The sequence below is a fragment of the Meles meles genome, chromosome 18 (genome assembly GCF_922984935.1).
Source record: "Meles meles chromosome 18, mMelMel3.1 paternal haplotype, whole genome shotgun sequence".
NCBI lineage: Eukaryota > Metazoa > Chordata > Mammalia > Carnivora > Mustelidae > Meles > Meles meles.
The window spans coordinates 11,249,595-11,273,075 of record NC_060083.1 but is presented as its reverse complement, the minus strand read 5'-3'; the positions used below and the strand labels follow the sequence as shown (position 1 = coordinate 11,273,075).

Sequence of the window (23,481 nt, the reverse complement as noted above, 5' to 3'; positions counted from 1 at the left end):
CGGCCCCTTCTTAAGCGCGCGGAGCCTCTCGCGGCCCCTCACTGGCCTCTCCGGTTGGTCTTCCTCCCGCGCTATGGCCTCCGCGCTGAGCTATGTCTCCAAGTTCAAGTCCTTCCTGATCTTGTTCCTCACCCCGATACTGCTGCTGCCGCTCGTCATTCTGATGCCCGCCAAGGTCAGTTGCATCTCCGTGGCCCCGGGGCGCCCACCCGGGATCCCTGAGCTGGGGCGCCTAGCAGCCGGGACTCGGGAGCTCCGGGTGCCAGTTGGGAGGTGTCAGCGAAGCATTTCCAGGGGTGCGGAGAGGGGGGCTCACCCAACTTGGGGTTCACAGATCCCAGGGCACCTGGTGAGCACTGGAACCCAGAAGTTAGCACAGATCTTGGCCACACAGCCCATTCATAGGCTCAGCCCCTGGCTCCAATCTCTTCAGACTGAACCACCGTATCCCTCCCTCTGCCCCAAATGTCACCTGTGCCCACAGGGAGGCTGGGCGCCTGTCTTTCCCTCACGCTCCCTCCTGGCTCTCCCTTTAGCAAGCAAGGACTTCGCAGCTGTGGGTGGCTTCCCAGGTCAGTCAAGGACCCATACAGAAAGATCACCTCCTAAGGGGGTCCCGAGGGCTATCCCTTCCACTCCCTGGCCCCCTCCGGAGCCTCAGTTTCCCCATCCATGATCTACATTTCTTCCTAGCTCCCAAGCCCTGGAAGACACAGCGGAGTTCAAATCCTCTCCCAGCTGAAAGGCAGACTGAGTTGGCCTTCTCTGGCCACGGCCTGCAGGGGCTGGGCAGGAGGCAGATGCGTTCCCAGGCTTGCGCCTTGGGTGGCACGACCCAGGACTGCAGGGGAAGCCGCGTCCCTCACCCAGCTGCCCAGCGCTCCAGGGAGGGAGGCTGAGGATGAATGGCCTTGGCCGCAGGGTGGGGGTGGGGCTGGGAGCCCAGGCCCCTGCTGGCCACGCTGGGCTGCGCTGGGCTGTTGGGCTGTGGAAGCCCGTTTGGCAGAGGCCCGAGCCCTTTGAAGCCTTTTGTGGCTGCTGGCTGCTCCTTCCTCCTTCCCTCTTTCAGCGCCTTCTCTCTGAGCCCAGACAGGAAGCCTCCGGCACCCCCCCCCCCACCCGGCAGGTTTGGGAAACAGAGGAGCTCTTGAGGGGACGCTCTGTGGGTAGTCCTGGGGGAGGAGGAGCTGGGCGGGGGCGGGGGTGTCAGGAAGCCCACCTGCGTGAGAACTGTGCTTCCACAACTCACCCTCCACCCTGTGCTTTCTGGGCCTTGGTGTTCTCATCTGTGCAATGGGCAAGGAGGTGTGGCTCCCACTCTTGACGACTCTGGGTGCCTAAAGCGATAATGCCGCCTCCTAGGATGGGGAAGGGAGGCTCGAGGGCCTTGGTGGAGCTAGGGACAGCAGGTCTAGCTGTGGGCCCCCTCCCTGCTGTCACCCCAGCAGCGAGCAGCCCTATTTCCCTGCGGAAAGGGACGGTCTCAGGCAGGAGAGCTGGTCTGAGTTCTCCTGGCAGGGAGTGGTGTTCCCTGGGATCACGATGGTGGCTCGGCGGACCTTCCTGCGTGGCCGGGACCCCACGCCCGCCCTCGCACATGCACCCCTCTACATACCCGTGAACATGCATGCAGGTGGGTCCTGAGCCGAGACCCTCAGCTCAGGGTGTGTGTGCGAGTCAGGAACCTGCCCTGGGAGTGAGGAGCAGGCCAGGGACGGATGGAGTTGGGGGACGGGGAGTCATTCAGTGGTGGCCGTCAGGTGCTTCCCTCTGGGTGGCTGCACTCCTGTGTCTTGTGTTCTTGGCTCTGTGCCTTTTGTTGGGGTCACGACCAAACGGCTCCCATCTACGTCCCCACGGCCGGCTGCACCGTTGTGCAAGGAAACCTGGAGGTACCCGGCATGGGGCAGGGCTTCCAGGAAGCCAGCGGGCTCTTGGCAGCGTGGGCGGCCCTGACCAACCGACCGAGGGGGGCAGCGGCTCCCAGTGCGGCCACTCACCGCTGGGGCGGCCCCCCCTTCTCCCTCCCCTCCCACCTCTCCTCTTACCGCACCGTGCTCCCTGGCTGGCTTCATCCCTGCTTCATTTATCCTGCCTTTTTTCTGAAAGATCACTCTCTAATAAGACAGACAATGCCTTCACTGTACTGCTTGTTTTATTACAAGTATTTAAAAATCCTCATTTTCAAGGTCTGTGAAGTATAGAGTAAAAATGAAAATGCCCGCAAATGCCCTAACTCACACCCGCACACAGATAGGCTCCCTCACTCACATTTTCTCTACGGACCGTGTCCTGGACACCCTTACTTGTTAATAATCACATAGATAATGAGCCACGGTTTTATTCGGTTGTGCACTGAACATCTAGCTGTTGGGCGGTGCTAGATGCTGGACCCTCCCCGTAAATCCCCTGCCCGCCTCCCTCTCGGCCCTAAGCGCCCTTCCAGACACATTCCCAGCTGCCTACGGGGGCGCCTCCAGGAACCGTGCCGTGAAAACTGGTGACACGTGCCACCGTTTCTGAGTTTAGAGGGTAAAGGTCACCAAGCCCTTTCAGTACATGGTGTGTCAACGGGAGCTCTTGAGGGAGCAAGGTGGTGGCGGGGGAGGGGGGGCTGGGGTGGAGAGTGGGGGAAGTAAAGTCTGGAGTCGCTCCGTATGGTCGCAGTTGGAGAAGGTTGTCCTGGCGTGACTCGTGGGGGAGGGGCCAGGGGGCGGCACCCAGCCCTGCTCCGGCCGCCCCCGCCCCCCACAGAACCATCAGTGACGGGACGTCAGGCGTGGACACGGGGCAGGTGCGCTGGGCGCTCCTGGGAGGCTGAAGCTAGGTTTCAGACCGGTGCTGCGTGCCCAGGACAGAGTGAAGCCGGCACCATGGGTTCTCGCTGGTTCTTCACTGTTGGGTGTTGTGCTGGGTGGGGGCCAGACAGGGGCGGCCCTCAGGGTGGGAAATGCTGGGGCCACAGAGCCAGGCTTTGGGGGCGGGGAGGGGGAAGGCGCCCGAGGAGAACTGCCGAGCCCACCGCAGGCCCTCCCTCCAGTTCAGGGGCTGCATGCGCCAAAGCCCTTTTGACGGAGAACCCAGCCTCTGGCCCTCCCACAGGGTGCGGGAACTCAGGTGCCAGTGGGCGGGAGGCGCGGGTGCTGGACAGGTCTGCATGCTCCTGCTCCTAGCAGAGGGTTTCCCAAGTCATGCTGAGGCATTTGGGATTGGTCCTGAGGGTAACAGAGGCCTCAGGTCCTTCTGAACAGATTGAAAGAGGGAGGCACGCGGTGCTGGACGTGGGGAGGTCAGACTGGGAGGTCCCAGGCGTGAGGTGTGGCGGGCGCGGTGGAGATGTGAGAGGAATGTGCTGGAGAGCTGGAGGTAGGAGCTATGGGTGTTGGCGGCTGATCTGGCCACGGGGCTGGGAGGAGGGAGAGGCCAGTCTGGGTGGGCACTGATGCCGCCATTGAACATGCTGGACTTCTAGGGAGACGGGTGACATCATCCACGTCCCCAGAGGCAATGAGACTCAGGACTGAAGAATTCACACCACGAACCCAAAGTCCCACAGCTAGCAAGGGGCCAGCCGCGAGCTCACAGGGGGACAGGGTCTGCCTCATGGCAAAGCTAAGGTCCCCAATCTCTGTGGCCAAAGGGCAGGGAGAGGCAACTTACCCAAGATCGAACGCCAGCAGGAGAGCACCAGGCCTTTGTAAGGAGAGATGCTAAAGAGAACGCACAGTACCATCCTCATCCTCTCCGCTCTCCCCGTAGTAACGAGCAATAACCCTGGAGAATGAGCTGGTTTGCAGGGACTCGGGGCAGCCTCTGGAGAAGGAAATGGGGAAGAAGGGGGAGCTGGAGCTTTGTGGAGACTCCTCAACATAGGTGAGCAGAGAAGTTGGGGGATCCCAGCCCCCCAGGATGGCAGAGAAGGCCACTAGCTCCCCTGCGGGAGAACAGAGGAGAAGGGGAAGCCCCTGTCGAATCTGGAGTGTTTGCAGCTGTGAGGATGGTCAGGTGTTGTTAAAGACGGTGCAGATCTGCCGGAACTTAGACGGGCTGTGTCTCAGTAGACCCGCTGTGCACGCAGCACGCCTGCCCCGGGGGGCCTCATGGCGGTGCCCGGGACCCTCACATCAGCCTATAGTGGTGCCTAAGCCTCCATGCCGGGGAGTCCTGACCGAGAGGGACAAAGGGAGGGCTGTGTGGGTGCTGTTGTCCCAGAGGGTGCACAGCCACCCAGGGCCACGGGACACTGCGCCCACGCAGAGAGCCAAGGGAAAGATGCAAACTCAGCATCCTAAGCATGACTCCTACCCGGTGCATAACGACTTCTGCTCCCGGTAGGGGGGGCCATCAGAAGTGTGGGAGCTCGGGACTGATCTCTTCCCCTCCTCTCCTGCTCTCTCGGGGAGGTACAAGGGCTGGCCGAGCACCTTGGCAGGAAGGCAGGGGCAGGAGGCCCTTGTCTGTGGGTCCTGGGGCTCCTCGGGGATCTGAACCATGGATGGTCCCTCTGATGTCGCTGCTGCCCATGGCCGTCCCCACCCCGGCACGCTGCGGTGGGAAGGGGGATGCCAGCCGGCGAGGTCTCAGGGCTGTCTCCTCAGTTTGTCAGGTGTGCCTATGTCATCATCCTCATGGCCGTCTACTGGTGCACCGAGGTCATCCCTCTGGCCGTCACCTCCCTCATGCCCGCCTTGCTCTTCCCACTCTTAAAGATTCTGGACTCCAAGCAGGTGAGCAGCCCTGGGGGTCTTCCTGCATCTCTGCCACGGTGCACCCTCCAAGCCCCTCTCGGAGCTGCCTGGGCCTCGGGGGAACCCATCCGGCCAGCATGGACACAGACCACGTGACCTCCCCTCCCCCCTCCAAGTGGCCCCTAGAGTCGGCACAAGATTTGGGTTCAGCACCTGGTCTGGGTCGGCATCTGGTTGGCATACCCGTCTCAGGGACTGGGGGCCTAGGGCTGCCCTGACCGGCCCCATGCTGCCCCCCAGGTGTCTGTCCAGTACATGAAGGACACAAACATGCTGTTCCTGGGCGGCCTCATCATGGCAGTGGCTGTGGAGCACTGGAACCTGCACAAGAGGATAGCCCTGCGGACACTCCTCTGGGTGGGGACCAAGCCTGCACAGTGAGCATCCTTCTCGCTTTGGCCCCAGGGACTGGGCAGGGGCTGTGTGGCTCAGTCCCCATCACCCACAGGCCAGCCTTGGCCATGGGCTTCCTGGGTGTGGCAGGCAGGTGGCCCCCTGGATGAGCACGTGACCATCTTAGCTGGGTGACCAGAGGGGCGAGTGAGCAGTGGCTAAGGGCTCTTTGACTGCAGGGGAGACTCAGGGGGCGGGGCTGCATGCTCCACAGGAAACAAGGTGGGCAGAGGCTGGATCAAGCCCTACCTGAAACCCCTAGGGGTTTTGTGGGGAAAGCAGCGAAGGGGTGTCTCAGCAATTCCGCTCAGAGGAAACAGAAAGGTCATCCTCCCAAAGCTGGTGTGTGTATCCAACCCCCCCCGCCCTGCCCCGCGAAGAAGCCATTGCCTCACCTTCCCCCACATCACTCATGGCTGTGCAAGACCTCCCCTGACCACCACAGGCCACTTCCAGCTAGCCCATGGATTCGATTCAAGCAGGGCCCCAAGCCCACAGAGCACTTTACCCAAATGGGGGTGCTGTCCCTGCCACCTTGTTCTGGAGCTGAGGAAGGGAGGGGCTGGATAACCTGCTGGTGGCCACACAGGGGTCAGACCAGCTGGTCTCAGCCTTGCCCCTCTCACTGGGGACTCGGACTTAACTTTTCTTTGTGAGCAGTGTGCACCCTCGGTGATGGCATGTCCCCAGCTGGTCCCTGGGGGGCAGCAGGGGTGGCTTCACCAAGATCCCTCCTGGGATGGCCGTGTGATGGAGACTGTGCTGCCAGCCTGGGCCAGGAGCACACGTGTGCTGTGGCCCTTCCGGCGGACCACAGCCCCCTGGGTGGAGGGCTTGTGATTCCCTGATCTGTTACACTCCGTGGCCTCAGGCCACAAATGGTTTATAGGCGCGAACAAAGAACCACTGTGAGTTCTAGAGACTCAACACCTCAGGGGCATTGGCGTGCTCCTCTTCGGCGTCTTTGACGTCTCCTCTATGTCAAGGTGGGCCTCGTTCTGGAGAGCCGCTCACATTCGGCTCCGAATCCGGGAGGGTTGCACGTGCTCCTCTGCTCCTTCTGCCCTCGGCTCCTCTTGTGACCTCAGCTTGAGCCGTCCTGGGGGTGTGGGGGCTTGTTGTTGAACACCCGAGCGGCCGTGAAGTGCTGTGTCATTCATTCAGGCAAACTGAGGCTTTCATCCTGGCCTTGGTCCCAGCCTTTGATCTTATGGGTCCGTGAGGTGCAGTGCGCAGCCCTGGACCCCTTCCAGGCCAGTCGGTGATCTTGGGCCCCTGTGGGCACAGAGACCACGGAGCAGAATCAGGCCCTTCCCCCGCTCACGGGGAGCGGACATGGAATCAGTTCCTCCTCCGTCCGAGGGAGGGTGCCGGCGGGTGTGCTCAGCCCCGGCTGCCGTGCACGGGGAGGGAGGCCACGGAGAAGGGGCTCATGTCCGAAGGCCACGAGGAGTTCGTGTCTCGTGGGTGATGGAGGTGGACCCTGGGGGAGATGAGGTGTTACAAGGGAAGGGAGCATGTTTCTGAACAGTTCGTGGATCCCGTCCCCTGCCGCAGGGAGGGGGCAAAGTGTGTGCCAGGAGAGAGGGGGGGTCACCCCGGAGGGAAGTCCCGCTTCCCCAGGCCCCTTCCGTGGCTCCCCGACCCGTACTGGGGACAGCTCTCCCTTGTCAGGTGGGAGCTCCTTACAGCTGTGACTGGGTCTCCGTTCTCTCAGTGCCCAGTGGCCAGCCGGGGACCTCAGTGATGTCTGTAGGGGTGAGGTGGGGCGGGGGAGAGTCCCCAAGTTGTGCTCCCCTCCCCCACGATCCAGTCTTGAGCTGGCTCTGCCCTAGGCATCCCCGCTGGGGTCCCAGCCCCCCCCCCACCCCCCTGTGGCTCCCTGGGGGTTGCGGGCAGAGGGGCCGGGACTCTCTGGCTTTCCTCCCCGCCTCTCCTCTGCAGGCTGATGCTGGGCTTCATGGGCGTCACAGCCTTTCTGTCCATGTGGATCAGCAACACGGCCACCACGGCCATGATGGTGCCCATCATGGAGGCCATGCTGCAGCAGATGGAGGCCACCGCTGCCACCGCCGAGGCCAACCTGGGGGCCCTGGAGCTGTCAGACAAAGGCAAGGTGGGCACGCTGCCAGGTGAGTCCCGGGCCGGCACGGCCCACACCCACGCGGGCGGCTGTCCTGTCCGCTGCCTTAAACAGGAGGAACACTCAGAAAATGCTGCTTCTGTGAGTTTTAGGAATGTGACTATTGTATAAAAGTCAGAGCTCGGGGTCGAGCTTACGGCAAGACCCCCCGCGTGGTTTCTGCCCATGGCTGGAACCTGAGCTGTCACCAGATTGTTCATTGGGGATCCCTCGCCAATGAGTACCTATGGGGTGCCCCTCACCCTGTCAGTGCCTGCTCCCGTTCGGGGCACCCCCTGCTCGCCATTCCCACAAGGATCGAGGGGGGCCCCACATTGGTGTCCCGACGAGGCCCCAAGCTCGGGGAGGTCAGAGAGCCCCTGCTTTATTCCCCGCCATGTTCACATCCCGACTCAGCACAGAGACGTGGTGGGCTGGAGACCGTGCAGCCCAGCAGGCCAGGTCCAGAGGCTCCTGGCACAGCTCATCGGACTCCCGGGTGCCTCAGCCAGACACCGAGGGTACCAGGAGGGGGACAGGACTTGCCAGGGGAGAGGGCCGTGAGGTGGATCTGGACCCCGCCCCCCGGCCCCCGGTGAAGGGACCAGCGGGAACAGGGACAGGGTGACAGGAGGGGAGGGCGTGTGTCTGCGTGGCTGGTTGTGTGGGGAGCCTGGCAAGCCAGAGAAGGAGGCGGGCGCACAGCATGGGGGCTGGGGCCTGACCCGCGGGGCTCCCGGCAGGCTGGCCTGTCCCAGCCTCAGGTCGGGGCAGGGTCGGGAGCTGGAGCTAGGGGCCTGCACTGCCTCCGCCCACAGTGTGCCCCCCACAGGGAGCCAAGTGACCTTCGAAGGCCCCCCCGAGGGCCGGCGGGCTGATGGCGACAGGAAGAGCATCCACAAGGCCATGACTTTGTGCGTGTGCTACGCGGCCAGCATTGGGGGCACCGCCACGCTGACAGGCACGGGACCCAACGTGGTGCTTCTGGGCCAGATGCACGAGTGAGTCGTGGGCATGCCTTCCGGGGACGTGAGGAGGGCCCGGGGTGGGGACACCCCATCTTTCCCTCCTGCTGTGGGCCTGCACCTGCCCAGGACTCCACAAATTGCTGACCTTCTACGGGGGGGGGGGGCGGGGGGGGCAAGCCCTGCCTTGCTTCGCCGATGCTCGCTCCGAGAGAGAATGTGCACCCAGCATGGAACTGACGTCTTGGGAGATGACCGTGTAGGGCCGCATGCTGGTCCTGTGAACGGTGCTGCCCTATGGTTGTCGGTGAAGGGCTAGGGGTCAGGTTGCATGTTGCCTCCACGTGCCCTTGGGGGCCCCAGGTGGATCACAGGGCCGGTCTGCGCCTTCCCCTCACCACAGAGGGACACAGACCGTGGGCAGGCAGGGCTGGGATCACGGGGAGGCCAACCCCGTCTGTGGACAGCAGCCGATGCGGGGTTCTGGGCAGGAGGCATGAGGGTTCCCACGCAGACGGGAGCCCTGGACCAGGCAGGCAGGGCCGCTGGGCGGTGGGAAGGAGGCCGGCCTGCAGACACTTGAGGTCTAACACGCAGGCGGTTTTGATCTTGAGAGCACTTGCTGTAATGATAGCCTACGGTTCTCCCTGACGTCCCCCGGGGCAGCATGGGGAAGGCTATGTCTGCTTCCATGCCTGCCGGCCAGGACAAGGGAGCTGCACCTGGGGCTGGAGGGCAGGGCCTGACACGCGGGGACCCTCCGCCAGCTGCAGGGATGGGAGTCCCACCCTGTTCCAGCCCGGGGAGCTCTGGAGACTCCCTCTCTCCCACGTGGAGCGGGCTCTGAGCCCTGAAGCTCTTGCCCCATTTCCGTGAGCACAAGGGGTGTTATTTCAGGAAAGACGGGCCCTGACTCAGGAGGGGCCCCCAGTGGGGTCTGGCCCCGCAGGCAGGGCGGTCGGCCACTCTCCAGGCCTGTCCTGAGTGTGGCGAGGGCCCAGCTGTGGAGGTGGGACCAGCGTCTCTCTCTCTTCATTCAGGCTGTTCCCCGCCAGCAAGGACCTGGTGAACTTCGCCTCTTGGTTTGGGTTTGCCTTCCCCAACATGCTGTTGATGCTGCTGCTGTCCTGGCTATGGCTCCAGTATATGTACATGAGGCTGAGGTGAGTGTGTGTGGCAGCCGTGGGCCCCCCTCCCCGCGCCCCTGCAGGGAGCCCCGCCCCAGCCCTGGCCCCAGGCCACTCCTCCAGGCTCCTGCCATCCCTCTCCACGCTGCAGTCCTTCTTGCTGGAAGTCCAGTCCCTACCTTCCTGCCTTCCGACCACCTGACTGCAGGGTTAGCTCCGATGTGGGTCCCCCGGCAGGGACACCGTGCCCGACTTTGCCACCACAGCTCCGTTTGGGACGAGTTGCTCACTCAGTCCCCGGGCTTCCCTCCGGCCGGCGCTGGTGCCAGCCTTCCTGGGACCCGAGCTCCTCCAGCAGCTGCGGCGGTCCCTCTCTGTCCCTGCACCCAGCCCGGCTCCCGGCCCCTGGGGGATTGCGTGGGGGTGGGTCAAAGCAGCTGCAGAGATGCTCGTCCCCTTTGCAAACCCACACTCGGTGGCCTGTGCCCATCCGTCCCCTCGGGGCCCCAGACTCAGGACCTCATCTGGACCTAATGACCCGCGAAAGTCTCACCTCCTGATGCCATCACACTGGGGGGTCAGGGTTTCAACCTATGACTGTGGGGGACACAGTTCCATCCATAAAAGTCCCCTCTTGGGGAGACAGAGGCCTGCCGCCCTCGACTGCCCTGAGACCCACTGAGTTCCCTGCAGGACCCAAGGCCACTGGGGTACCACCAGCCTCTGGGGTCTCACCATCAGGAGACGCAGCAGTGGCCTCTGGGAGCCCCCAAAAGCAGAGGCACCCGACACCTGCGCCCCCTCCAACCACGAGCTCCCACCCTGGTTCTCCTTGGCCCTGGCTGCTTAGACCCATCCTTGTTCTCTGTGTCCTCGTGAGCCCCCCCCCCACACCCCCCCATGATGGAGCCTGGCATCTCATCCCCGGGGCCCCAGTGGGACCACCCCCGGGTAAGGAAGACCCCCGCCAGAGCTGGCTCCAGAATTTTCCCTGTCCATCCCCCAAATGGCGTAATCCGCTGGTTCCCAGGCAACCAGGCACCTGCCACGTTCCCCTTACCGGGGTGGCCCCAACTCTGCCTATTTCTGCCTCCTCCCAACCCTCCCACGGCCCCTTGGCCTCCACCGCCCTGAGACCCCATCCAGCCTGGCTGCCCACCTGTGCCCTCCGACCGCTGCGGAAGGGCCCTGTCGTCCGAGAGTCCCCTGGGCCATGCACTGGGCACATGTCGCAGAGCCTGCCCCCACCGGCTTCTGTAGGGCAGGGCTGGCGGGGGATGGACGTAGGCCTGGGGCAGGGCTCGCTCAAGGCTGCACCGTGGCTTTCCGCCGCGCCCTGCTGCCCAGCCTCTGGCCTTCCATCCGACCGGCCGGCCCGGAGCCACCCGCCTGCCTCACAGGCTTCTCATCCCCGCATCTTTAGTTTCAAGAAGTCCTGGGGCTGCGGGCTGGAGAGCAGGAGCCACGAGAAGGCCGCTTACGAGGCGCTGCGGGAGGAGTACAGGAAGCTGGGGCCCGTGTCCTTCGCCGAGGCCAGTGTCCTGCTCTGCTTCCTCGCGCTGGTCGGCCTGTGGTTCTCCAGGGACCCCGGCTTCATGCCCGGCTGGGGGTCGCTGGCCTGGGAGGAGGGCAAGACGAAGTAAGTCGCGGGCTCCCTCGCCTCCCGGGAGTCCTGCCCCTCGCCTTCTCCTCCCCGGCCCTCAGGACAGGCCCGCAGCTGGGTCCCTGTGGCCAGGCAGGGAGGCCTGGCTGTGACAGGGAGAGATTTACTCGGCCAGGAGTTCTGGCTTTCAAACCTCTGCTCTGCCACCTGTCCTCCCTCTGAAGACGGACAGGGTCTCAGGGCCGGGGAAGCAAGAGGGGAGAGGGACAGTCAGGACGGTGGGAGCCGAGGGGCTGTTGGAGGGCTGGGAGGGCCGAGGAGGCAGAAACAGGTGGACGTCAGGCCGGGCCTCTTCAGAGACCTGGTGGGGAGGGCGTGTGCACCTTCCCTCCAGGCCCAGCTGTCCTGTGGTCAGAAGGAAGCCAGGTTCCCGGACAGGCGGGCTGTGCGGGCGGGGGTTCCCGATGTTGCACGTGTAGCCCAGGAAGGTCTGTGGGGGTTGGCAGCCGGGCCCTGGCTGGTGCCCTGGGGGACACAGGATTCCAGGCCGTCTGATGAGGACCATCACCGTGCTCGCCCCAGGAGCCACATGGGCCAGGAGGGCAGCGAGCCACACGGGGTCACCCCGCCGGGGGCAGAGCCAGGCCGAGATGGGGCTGTCCTGGCTTCCAGGTGCAGTTCCGTCTGTGTGGCTCTCCTGCTGGTGGCCCTCGCGGCCCAGTCCGCGCACTCAGTGCGCCTGTGCACGCAGAGCGGGTTTGCTGGGTGGCGGCCCCGAAGTTGGCCAGGCACGTCCTGTGTGCTGTTCCCTATAGGTACGTGTCTGATGCCACCGTGGCCATTTTCGTGGCCACCTTGCTGTTCATCGTGCCTTCGCAGAAGCCTCAGTTCAGCTTCCGCGGCCAGACCGAGGAGGGTAAGTCTCGTCCGGCCTGACGCTCATCAGGGTGGGGTCCACAGAGGCCTGGCCGGATGCTCTTTACACGTCAGAAATCTTATCGATGTTACAACGGGAGCCATCCGTGTATTTTGATTTCTCTCTTCTGGTCTTCGCTAGGATGCATGTGTATACACGGCTGTGATATTCACACACACACACACACACACACACACACACACAGCTCAAATTCTGGTTTTCTGTCCTGCGGGTTTTCGTGGCTTTATGCTGTGAACACGTCCTGTTAAAGACACAGCCTCTGACTTTATTTTCTCTAATAACAGCATCATTTTGAGGGGCTGTGCTGTTCTCCTCTTACGAAACGTTGTGGTTGTTTTTAATTTTTCACAATTAGAAATGAGTGTTTTCATGTATGTAGCTTTTTCCTTCAGGGTGTTTCCTTAGGATAAATTTCCAGGATCAATGTTGTCATAAGAGTATATATGTCTTAACGGCTCTTAAGTGTGTGGCCGAATGGCTTTTCAGAAAGATTTTTGCCAGTTTCTATGCCCGTAGGAGTGTGTGACATTTCTAACACATCTTCACCAGCAACGAGTGTTGTGATTATTGTGAGTTTTAGCTGATTTATGGATAGGAGAGTGTGCCGTTGTGCTCATGGACTGTGATTTCCCTTGAGTAGATCTCTTGCTTCCTAATGCAGCTCTGGGTCATTTCCGTGTGTTTTTCAGAAAGGAAAGCTCCGTTTTACCCCCCCACGCTGCTGACCTGGAAGGTGACCCAGGAGAAAGTGCCCTGGGGCATCGTGTTGTTGCTGGGAGGCGGCTTTGCGCTGGCCAAAGGATGTGAGGTGAGCCCCCGCTGCAGGCTGCACGGCCCTCTTGTGCGAGAGGGTGTCGGGAACTCTGTCCCTCCACTCACACCCTGGTGCTGTGGGCGCTGGCTCTACATCTGTCTGCTCCAGAGAGCCGCAGGTGTCTTGAGGACAGGGACCCTCTTGTCACCAAGGAGTGGATGGGTGGATGGATGTGTGGACAGATGGACAGACGGACCTGCATAGAGAAAGTGCTCTGAGCAGTCGCAGCGGTGGGAGAGTAAGTGGTCAGGGCATGCCAGCCAAGAGCGGTAGGACGCTGTGAAGTCTCTCTGGGGTTTGGCGACAGTGACCCATGTCTCTTCCCACCGTCTTGTTCTTCCACTCGCTGAACTCTTTGATCGCACAGCTGACATTTAAGCATGTTTTCTCTCGGGCGCCTGGGGGGCTCAGTCGATTGAGTCTCTGCCTTTGGCTCGGGTCATGATCCCAGGGTCTTTGGATCGAGCCCTGTGTGGGGCTCCCTCCTCGGTGGGGAGTCTGCTTCTCCCTCTCCTTCTTCGATCTCTCTTTCTCCCTCAAATAAATAAATAAAATCTTTTTAAAAAAATAAGCATTTTTCTCTATCTAAAAAAAATTTTCTTGGGGCACCTGGGTGGCTCAGTGGGTTAAGCCTCTGCCTTCGGCTCAGGCCATGATCTCAGGGTCCTGGGATCGAGCCCCGCATCAGGCTCTCTGTTTGGCGGGGAGCCTGCTTCTCCCCCCACCCCTCACCCCCCTCTTCTGCCTGCCTCTGCCTACTTGTGATCTCTCTCTGTCAAATAAATAAAATCTTTAAAATAAATAAATAAAATTTTCTCTATTTACGTATGGAGTAGCACAGAAGGGGAGGGATAGTTTTTGGGAGAAAACATCCCCAAATGTAACTTTCTCACTTCCCTTCTTCCTCAATATGGAAGAAATGAGGTAGAAAGAGAGATGAGCCCCTTTGGTGCTGCTATCCCCGTCCATCCTGGCACCCATCCTTCCATTGGTGGATCCGTCATTCTACCCATCCTCCCGTCTGTCCATCCATCTGACCCACCATCCATCTGTTTGTCCGTCTGCTTGTCCATCCATCCACCCACCCAGAAGTAGAGGTTGGAGACAGACGGGGCCCATCTTGTTTCTGCCGTTCCTTCAGCATCTAGACTGGAGCCCAGTGACCAACAGAGTATGAGTATCTCCTCGATGAATAAATCCGTCTGTCTGGTCACCTCTCCATCCAGTCATCCGTCCGTCCATCGCTGTTCACTCACCCGTTCACTGAGCTTCCCTGTCATGTCCGTGTGACATGGGGCCTGCGTCACTCATTCATGTCCGTGTGACATCCCTGTCGTGTCCGTGTGACTCAGGCCTGGGAACAACGGACGAGATTGATCGTGCTCCCGCTCGGAGGCCTTTGCGGCCTGCAGAACGGCCGTATCCGGAAGAGCATGTCGGGAAGACGGACAGCGGGGCGAGGAGGAGGCATAGGGTGCCTCCCTCAGGAGCTGTGGGGACGCGGCTGGTGTGGCTTGAAGAAGCCGCTCGGCTGAGAGCCAAGATAAGGGGTGGGGACTTTGCTCAGTGGGCAGCCACCGAAGGGTGGAGGCCAGTGACTCGGTCAGACCTGCAGGGTTGGATCTCCTCCCTCGCGTGGAGCGGGGGCCCAGGCAGGGAGGGGCCAAGCGAGGTCCTGTCCGTGCTCAGCACCTCCGTCTGACCCCATCTCAGCACTGGGCTCCCGGAGCCGCGCGTTCCTTCCTCCAAATCTTCAGTCTCTGTCTCAGATCCCTTTCCCGAGCGCCAAGACCTACAGGGGGCTGAGAGGTGCTGAGCTGCTCTGGGTGACTGGGGGTTGCGTGATGATCAGAGAAAAGGGGACAGGGCCCTCAGGGTGGCACCTGGCCCCCTGAGTTGGACAGCAGGTGGGTGGGGAGCCCCGGAGAGTAGATTCTGGGCCAGAGAGGAGGAATTCAGGGCACGGCGTGTTGAGTGTGTGACCCTGGGCCAACATTCAGTTCGTGCACTGGCTGAGCTGGAAACAGACGTAGGAGAGAGCAGCGAGGGCAGGAGTCAGAAGTGCAGGAGGGGCTGGGCTCCCCGGAGAAGGGCCAGGGTCGCTCCCGGCCCTTGGTGACTGCTATCCCTACTTCCCAGGCCTCGGGGCTGTCCGAGTGGATGGGGAAGCAGATGGAGCCCTTGAGCTCTGTGCCCCCCGCAGCCATCACCTTGATCCTGTCCCTGCTCATTGCCATGTTCACTGAGTGCACAAGCAACGTGGCCACAACCACCCTGTTCCTGCCCATCTTTGCCTCCATGGTAAGTGACCTGTCGGGGAGATGACACTTAGCCGTCACATCACGGGAAACCGTCAACCTGTGACCATCTCCTGGGTCCCTAGAGGGACGGTGAGATGGGGGCCAGAGCCCAGCCACGCTTCGAGGTCCTTCTTTGTACCCCCCATGCTCACCAACGTGCAAGGCAAGCACCAGGCTCTCTAGGATCACGTGTAAATGTGGCTGGTTCTGTCTCAAGCTGAGGAGACGGGATCCGCAGCAAGGAGGGGGTGAGGGAGGGTCTGGGGTGTGTGGCTCGGGGCACGCGGAGGGGCAGCTGAGCGGGGCCGCTGCTGGCTGGAGCCCACCAGGAGGAAGTCCCGGGAAACAGGGTCTTGGGGATGGCGGGAGGCAGAGGACTTTCAGGGAAGATGCAGGAGCCCAGGGCACTAGGCCCAGAGGGAGCGGCTGGCGCGGACGGCATCCGAGGGCCGGGCTGGAAGTCTGTGCTTCTGGCAAGCGTGCGTAGGAGCTGGGGTGGGGGAGAAGCACGGCTTAGAGGAGGAATTTTCCTTCTGCCCCTCGCTGCCCGCGGGTCCCGGCCTCAAGGTGGTGCAGCGGGAGCCCGGGGCTGGGCTCAGAGGACCCAAGGGCCCTCAAATGTGGCCCCTCCGTTCCCACCTGCACTTGGGGTCGCGGAAGTCCTCCGTGGGCAGCGACACGAGCCCGGGAGAGGCCGTGGTTGCCGCTGCAGAGTCGGGAGCTAGACTCACAGACGTCTCAGCTCAGCATGGAACCAGGAGGTGCCCACTCAGCCGCCCCGCGTCCACAGAGTGGAAGGAAAACCCAGTGGTTTTCCGGTCCCATTCTGAGCAGAGGGGAGACTGGTGCGGCGCCCCCTCCCCAGCAGTGTGGCCTCCCCCACACCCTGGGAAAGGCCGGTGTGGTCCTGTCCAGCCCAGAGCTGGACCAGTGGAGGGCGCAGCCAGGCCCTTTGAAAACAGGCTCCTCTAGAACCAGAGTCCACGGCGGCCCCATGAGGCCCTGGAGCTTCTCCTCCGCCTCCACCTGCAGGAGACATTCACGTAGACCCAGCTGGGTCACAGGGGCCCATGGGAGGCATACGTCATGCAGGGCCAGGGCCAGGGCAAAAGGGGAGTCAGGAACGAGACCGGGCCCTGCCCGGGTCTCAGCCGGCCTCTCAGCCGACCTCTCAGCCCCTCCCAGCCGGCATGAACCTGGGTGTGGCCTTTCCCGAGACCTGTTTATCCGCAGGACCCATAACCTGAAGCCACTCCTGCCCTCAGACTGTGCAGTTTCATGTCTGGGGACGTAGCTCAGGGAGCTCGTCAGAGGGGCTCACAGGCCTCCAAGACAGAGCGGCACATCCCAGACCTGTTAGAAACACAGTATCATAGCCGCGGGGTATGGGTGAGCGGAGATGGAGTCACTCACTGTGACACCGTCAAGCATCGGGGGAAGTCACGGTTTTGAAAGGTATTTAAAGTTGAAAACACCGTGCACACATGGGAATAAATGCCCATAACCCCAGAGGGTACAGACCTGACCCTCCAGCCTCCCCGCCTAGGGACAACTTTGATTATTAATTTCTCTTTCTTTAATATTTTATTTATTTATTTGACAGAGGGAGAGATCACAAGTAGGCAGAGAGGCAAGCAGAGAGAGAGGGGGAAGCAGGCTCCCCGCTGAGCAGAGAGCCCGATGCGGGGCTCGATCCCAGGACCCTGAGACCATGACCTGAGCTGAAGGCAGAGGCTTAACCCACTGAGCCACACAGGCGCCCCCAATTATTAGTTTCTTAGGTATCTTTCTGGTTGTATTACACACGCACACACGCACACACATTGTTTTTAGACAAACGGCACTGTTGTATCATCCCATTTTGCAACTTCACACTGTTTTCCTCCAACCCCTCTCCGGCGTCTTCCGGTCTAGCAGGACAGTCACGGCCATGAGCCGCTATTCGTCTGCAACCGCTTTATCGAACCACCGGCTTCCGAGGCGCTGGGCACATGGCTGGGTCTGTCTCCTGTTTTGCTGCTAGAATGTCGCACGTGCGTCTGTCCTCGTGCGCGTGTACATCTGCACGATGGATCGTGAATTTTGATAGAAATCGGAACATGGCAATTACATCATTCATTCATTCAACAGATGCTTAATGAACGTCAGCTGTGCGCGAGGGGTTGTGAGATGTGGCTGAATTTTAAGCTGCAGAGTAAAAACAGACGGATACCCAATTCCATATGCAAAATGACCCCCCCGTGTGTGTAAGAACAACGGGCATCCCCAGGCAAGAAGATCTGGGCCTTCTAGGTCCGCGAAAGGATGGACAGACTGGCGCACATGTGGGCTTCGGGAACGGCCCAGGCTGAGTGCACAGCATGGTCTCAGGCACGTAGCAGGTGGCCAAGAGACAGATACTGAATGAATGAGCGGGGTCAGAAAGGCCTCCCTGGAGGGCACCTGGGCGGCTCAGTGGGTTAAGCCTTTGCCTTCATCTCGGGTCATGATCTCAGGGTCCTGGGATCCAGCCCCGCATTGGGCTCTCTGCTCAGCGGGGACCCTGCTTCCTCCTCTCTCTCTGTCTGCCTCTCTGCCTACTTGTGATCTCTCTCTGTCAAGTAAATAAATAAAATCTTTAAAAAGAAAGGCCTCCCTGGCAGGCGGCTCTGAGTTCAGCCTTCAGAGTCCAGCACGATTATCGTCCAGACCCGTGGCAAAGGGTAGAGGGGCCAGAGGGACAAAGGGCCTGGGGCTGGGAATGCACACAGGGCGTTTGGGAAACGCTTTTCAGGGAGAGGCCCTGGGAGCCTTTGCCCTGCCCGTCTGTGACCCACAGTGCCGTGTCTCCCCAGTCCCGTTCCATCGGCCTCAACCCGCTGTACGTAATGATCCCCTGCACGCTGAGCGCATCCTTTGCCTTCATGCTGCCTGTGGCCACCCCGCCCAACGCCATCGTGTTTGCCTACGGACACCTCAAGGTTTCGGACATGGTAACGCAGCCCTGCCGTCGCTCCCATCTGCGGGGATGCTCCGTTGCGAGGGGCGGGTGACCCGTTACCAACGGCGCATGCTGCCGTACGACGTGCTGGTCCCGTGGCCTTCGTTGGCGTTTATCGGCGTCTTCGCTCCTCTTTGGAAACGATCTCGAGTATCGTAGACTGTTCTGTCTCCCGGGGCTGAGAGCTGGGTTCTGGGAGCTCCCAAGCCCTCACCGAGCCCTTGGAAGGGGGGAGGGGGGCCGTCCCACAGGGTGAGGAAGGACTTTATAAACTAGCAAGAACGCGTGACACCCATCGGGAGGGGCATGGGTGAGGCGCGGGAGCAGGGAGAGGGACGCAGAGACCACCCGGGAGCAGGTACCGTCTTGGGAACGGATGCAGACAGAGGAGGACCCCCCCCAACTGTGGCTGTGGCTGTGACAGGAGGGGGAGGCCGGAAGTGGAGGGTTCATTACTGTAGAGCTTCTGCTGGTGGCCTCTGGCCACCTCCCCGGGGCGGTTTCCCAGTGCTCACCTGGGCAGGAGGACCCGCCTGTCCCAATCATTTCCTGGAGGCTCTGAGCAGCGCCTGCTGCCCCCCCACCCCGGGTTCTGTCTGGGGGTGGGGTGAGCGCGGAGCACGGCCCAAGGACAGGACCCCCTTCTCTGAGGGCTCCGGCCCCCAGTGTCCCGTCACCTTCGTTCTGACCACCCGCCCCCCCAGTGGGTGCTGACGCTGACCCTGCCTTTCCTCAGGTGAAAACGGGACTCATGATGAACGTAATTGGAGTCTTCTGCGTGTTCCTGGCGGTGAACACCTGGGGACGGGTCATGTTTGACTTGGATCATTTCCCTGACTGGGCTAACGTGACCAACATTGAGACCTAGGGACGGACGCACGGCCGGCCCACCACCCCGCCCCGCCCTCCTAAGGACCCCCGAGCCTTCCAGCACACCTTGCAGCAGAGCCCTGGGGCTCCCTCCCCAGAGCGACCCAGCAATGCCCAGACCCCCACGGAGCCTGCCCGCAGCTCCTCCAGGCCCAAGTTCAGAGCGGGGAATGGGCAGCGGCTGGGAGGACATGGAGGGATTCTCCAGAGACTTGGGGGGGGGGGGTGTCTGTGTTTCCCAGGGGACGTGCCGTCACTTCTGGGGCAGGGCTCCTGAGGGACCAGGACGCAGGCTGCCAGCTGGTCCCAAGCTGGGCTCTGGTGTCCACTCATTCCATCCAGGGGCATCAAGGTGAGGATCAGATCGCAGCTTGGGAAGCGAGAGGTGGGCCTCCCGTAGCTGGCCTCGCGCTGCCTCCAGGCGGCTCTCCTGCTCCTGAAAAGGACGACCCCAGCCAGGGACACAATGTCTGGAATTCCAGAGCCTCCTGGAGTCATGGGGACACAGTGCCGCCACCGAAGGACGAGGAATTTGGACTGAGAACTTCTGGCCGCCGCCCGCAGCACCCAGCTGGCTGACCTGCATCCCTCCCGCCCTCCGTCCCTCTCAGTGGACATCTGGGCCCCTTTGCTGTCCTCCCACTCACACCCTTTGTCGCCTGGGCCAACGGACACTCAGACCCCCTGGCCAGGGCCCTCCAGCGCACCCGTTCCTCCGGCCACCCCACACAGCTGGGGTCACACTCCAAGTCTGGGCGACAATGGCTCCTTTGGGGCCACCAGTGGGTATCTGGGTCCTCTCCCACCTGCTGGCTCAGAGTGGACGCAGCTGATCCCTGCAGGGAGCAGGGGCCCGTCAGAGAGTGTCCGCACAGAACACGGGCGTCCCTTGGCTGACTGGCCCGGGCAGCAGAGCTTGCGGACAACAAGCTGCACCAGTGGCCCCTGAGCAGAGACAGCACCTTGCCGCGTGGCCTCAGGGACCCCAAGCAGCGACATGACACACACCCACCCCCGTCTGCCAACCTCCCTCCTTTGTGGAGGAGAAGCAGGCGCGAGAGCCCATTAGGCTCCTCGACTGCGTTGGTCAGAGCCAGGGAAGTCGGAAACTCAAGGACACACCCTCGAGGACCGGGATGTCTCTGGCTCCCGGGCTGGGTGGTTCCGCACGGCCCCGTGTGTCTTCCCCCAGGAGGGCCACCAGCTGTGGTTTCCGCGGGGGCAGGTGCCTGAGCGAACCCTGGCTCGCCACCCACTCCTGTCCCTGGCGCCCCGCTGGATCTCTCCCTGGGTCCTTGCAGCGGCCCCGTGAGACGGGCCTGCATGGTCGCCGAGGACACGGAGGCTCCGAGGGGCCGCGTCAAATGTGCATAGTCGCGCACCGAGTGAGCGGCCGCGCGGCTCTAACCAGACCTTCCACCCTCCTGTCCGCTGCTCCTCAGCCAGCTGCTAAGGGCCTCGGTGCCTGCGGGGCCTGCAGGGGACGGTCGGCCCATCCACCCCAAGGCCTGCCTGCTCCGGGAACAGTGACGCACGAGCTGCCTCCTCAGAGGTGGGCTTGGGACCACCGGGGGCGTCCAGCTGGAGAGAGCGTGGCGTGGCTGCCTGTCCCCTCCAAGGCCAGCAGGCCGGCCCACTCCTGCTGTGCACGGCAGAGAGCGCCCCGAGGACCCGCGCTGGCTGCCGGCCCAGAACTGGGACGTTGGCTGACCGGGAGCAGGTCGCCGTGCGTGTGGCGGGAAAGGAAATGCGTGATCCGTGCGGCCGGTGGGCCCACGTCTAGTGGTGGTGACTGAGGTCACCGAGGCTAGCCGTGTGGCGGGCTGGGGAGGGCGGGGCTTTCCCGGGCCGGCACGAGCTGGCTGGGGGCTTCCGGGGAGGAGACCCCCAGGCTGAGAACTGACCACAGGCTGTTGCCACACGACTTCCGACAGCGGAGCTGCTCTGACCTTCGGGGCCATCAGGACGGCGTTGGGCTGCGGTGACCGCAGCCTGAGCCACGCGGGCGTTCTGTGTCGTCGGGACAGGGAGTTGGAGGGACACGGCCGCTGGGGTCACCGGGCTCCTGCGCACACCACACCTTCACGGCCACGCGCCGGCCTTGTGCCACACACGCGTGTGCACCGCGGGCAGGAGGAAGGGGTGTGACGGGGCCCGCGGCATCTTCCCCTTTCGTCGGGACAGCACCTTTCTCAGGAGGCTGGCGGTCGGCCCTCGGCGTGTCACCGGCCCCACTCGGGCGTTGACAAAGGGTAAACAGAGCATCGAGCATGGTCGGTGTATCCCGAGACCGGTCGGGACTCGTCTCCTGGGCTCAGGGAATGGGCCTGCGTTTCCTTAAACTGGGAGATTTCCACCCGCCACAAAATCCGGGTTCTGGCAGGAGAACAGTGGGGGTGCTGTTGGGTTGATGATGAACAGGATCTGGCACTCTGACCCTTTCTAGGGCTGCCCTCACCCCAGGCCCGTCTCTGGGCTTCAGTTTCCAGCAGGAAGGGGCCCCTGTCTGGGACTACTGCAGCCTGGGGAGGGCTTGGCCTGGAGTGTCTGTCGTACTCCGGCCCCCCGGTCTCCGCCCTTTGCTGGAAGTCCTCTCAGACCTCTTCCCCATCGACATTTCACCTCTTAGGTTTTGTGAAGAGGTTCTGCCCCAGACCACTGTCCTCTCTTCTTAGCGCCCGGATCAGACATCTGGGCCTGAGGTTCGCTGAGCACAGGCCTGATCAGGACCGCAGTCGACATGGGGCGCCTTGCAAAGGTCCTCTTCTGCAACCCTGGAACTGGGGTGTTTCCCTGTCCCGCGGAGCCGAGACCTTCCTTGGAGGGGGTCCCTCGTCCCACCACCCCTCACACGCTGTCGCCACAAACAGACGGCGAGATGTCTGCTCCGGGTCCTGAGCGGGGAAGTTGCTCAGCGGCACCGCCCAGTCCTCAGAATGGACACGGCCTCGTCCTTGCTCGTAGAAACAGACCAAGCGTGGGACCGTCTGGTTTAAAGCCGCACTAGGCAGTCCTCTTCTTGGCTCTGACCCGTCTTCCTTCTGGTCCCGCAGCCTCTTAAAAGCTGCGTCTCCCAACCCACCAGGGAAGCTCCCTTTCAAAATGAAAATAAATGAATTCCCCTGAGGTCACTCATCCACACACATTCTTCAGCCGGAAACATCGCCATCGGGGGCTGAAGCCCTGGCCCTCGACGGCTCGGCTCTCTCTCCCTCGACGTCCAGATTCAGGAGGCTGGTTCTCGCTTCCCTCGTCTGCATGTCTGAACGCCCCTGTCCCCCCTTGGAGTTGCAGGCTGCCCCTGGCTGGCCACCGTCCAGCACCGAGCACAGCCGGCTTCCAGCTCTCGAGTGTCGAGAAGTTCCAGAATTCCGTCTCGGAATGCTGTTATCCAACCGGGAAGGCTGGGCTAGTGTTTGTCTTTAAATAGTTGACACCAAACCCGTACAAGAAAGCCCCCAGTGCAAAACGGGGTTAAGAAGTGTCCCTCCCGCGCAGACCTCGAGGCTAACCCTAACCCCCACCTGGGAGGGAGTTTGCCGACAGCGTCTTCCACGTTCTCCCAGAAACATCCGGATCCACAAGCTTCTGCCTCTTCGTCGCACGGGGGAGCCTTCGCACGTGGCCTCTGTCCTTGTTTCCACCCTTCCCCTTAATTTATTTGAAGATCATTCCATTTTAGGACATATTCATTGCGACTAGTTTATCTTTTCATACGATAGTTTATTTTGTTTTAAGTTGATGTAACATGAATTTCGGGGACTTGCACGGATCTTGAGCGGAACATTCAGTGTTTCAGGCACCTGTATGCACCTTGTAAGCGACAACCACCACCACCTCCCCCCAGTCCCTTCTCTCTCCTCTTCCAGAACCCCATCCCTCCCCCCAGGCCACCCCTGTTCCCGGAATGCCTGTCACCACGGGCTCCCTTTGCTCCCTGAACTTCCTATAGATGGAACCGTAACGTACATCCTGGCTCATGTCGGACGTATTTGCTGCACAAAATGCTCCCGATAATCATTCCTTTGGGATTGTTGCTGAGGGCTGCTCTGTGGTGTGAATCAGCCACGGTGTGTCCACTGTCCTCTGGTGGACTTTTGGGGTGTTCCAGCTTGGGGCTACCATGAATAAAGCTGTTAATCTCTCTGCACGAGGCTGTTTGCGGACGTGTGTTTTCGTTTCTCGCGAGTGGCTGGGAGTAAGCCCCAGCCTCCTTGGAAGCTGCATCGTGACCATCGTGTTCCATCGTGAGCCCAGCTGAGAAACAAGTCCCCTACGAACCGACATCCGGGCCACTGCCAGTGTTTCCCTAACACTGTGGCAGACGGCGCCGTACTTAACATCTTTGTGAACCCATGTGGGGAGAGCACTTTCCAGAAGGGCAAGCTGGTTGGAAGGCTGGGTGTTTGAACCTGGCACAGATACTCCCCGGTTGCTTTCCAAAGAGGCCGCGCCGGTATTTACTCCCAAAGCTGTCCCTGAACTCCGTGTATGATCAGTCTTCTCAGTCTTTGCCAATCGGACCCTTGAGGGATACCATCTTGTGATTTTCACCCTATTTTTTTAAATGACATAGAGCAAGTAACATCAAAAAATTTTTCATGTATTTATAAGCCGTTTGT

The 23,481-nt window shown here is 61.6% G+C and overlaps 1 protein-coding gene across 1 annotated transcript; it reads left to right on the top strand.

The window, feature by feature from the left end:
• Positions 1 to 21: 21 nt before the first annotated feature.
• SLC13A5 (solute carrier family 13 member 5) lies at positions 22 to 23,007 on the top strand. Its single transcript, XM_045986204.1, has 12 exons — positions 22 to 175; positions 4,599 to 4,727; positions 4,989 to 5,125; positions 7,086 to 7,273; positions 8,096 to 8,264; positions 9,269 to 9,391; positions 10,779 to 10,994; positions 11,774 to 11,874; positions 12,585 to 12,703; positions 14,849 to 15,010; positions 17,844 to 17,981; positions 18,726 to 23,007. The coding sequence occupies exons 1-12, from the start codon at positions 74 to 76 to the stop codon at positions 18,855 to 18,857; spliced, it is 1,716 nt and encodes a 571-aa protein (XP_045842160.1). The 5' UTR covers positions 22 to 73; the 3' UTR covers positions 18,858 to 23,007.
• Positions 23,008 to 23,481: the final 474 nt, after the last annotated feature.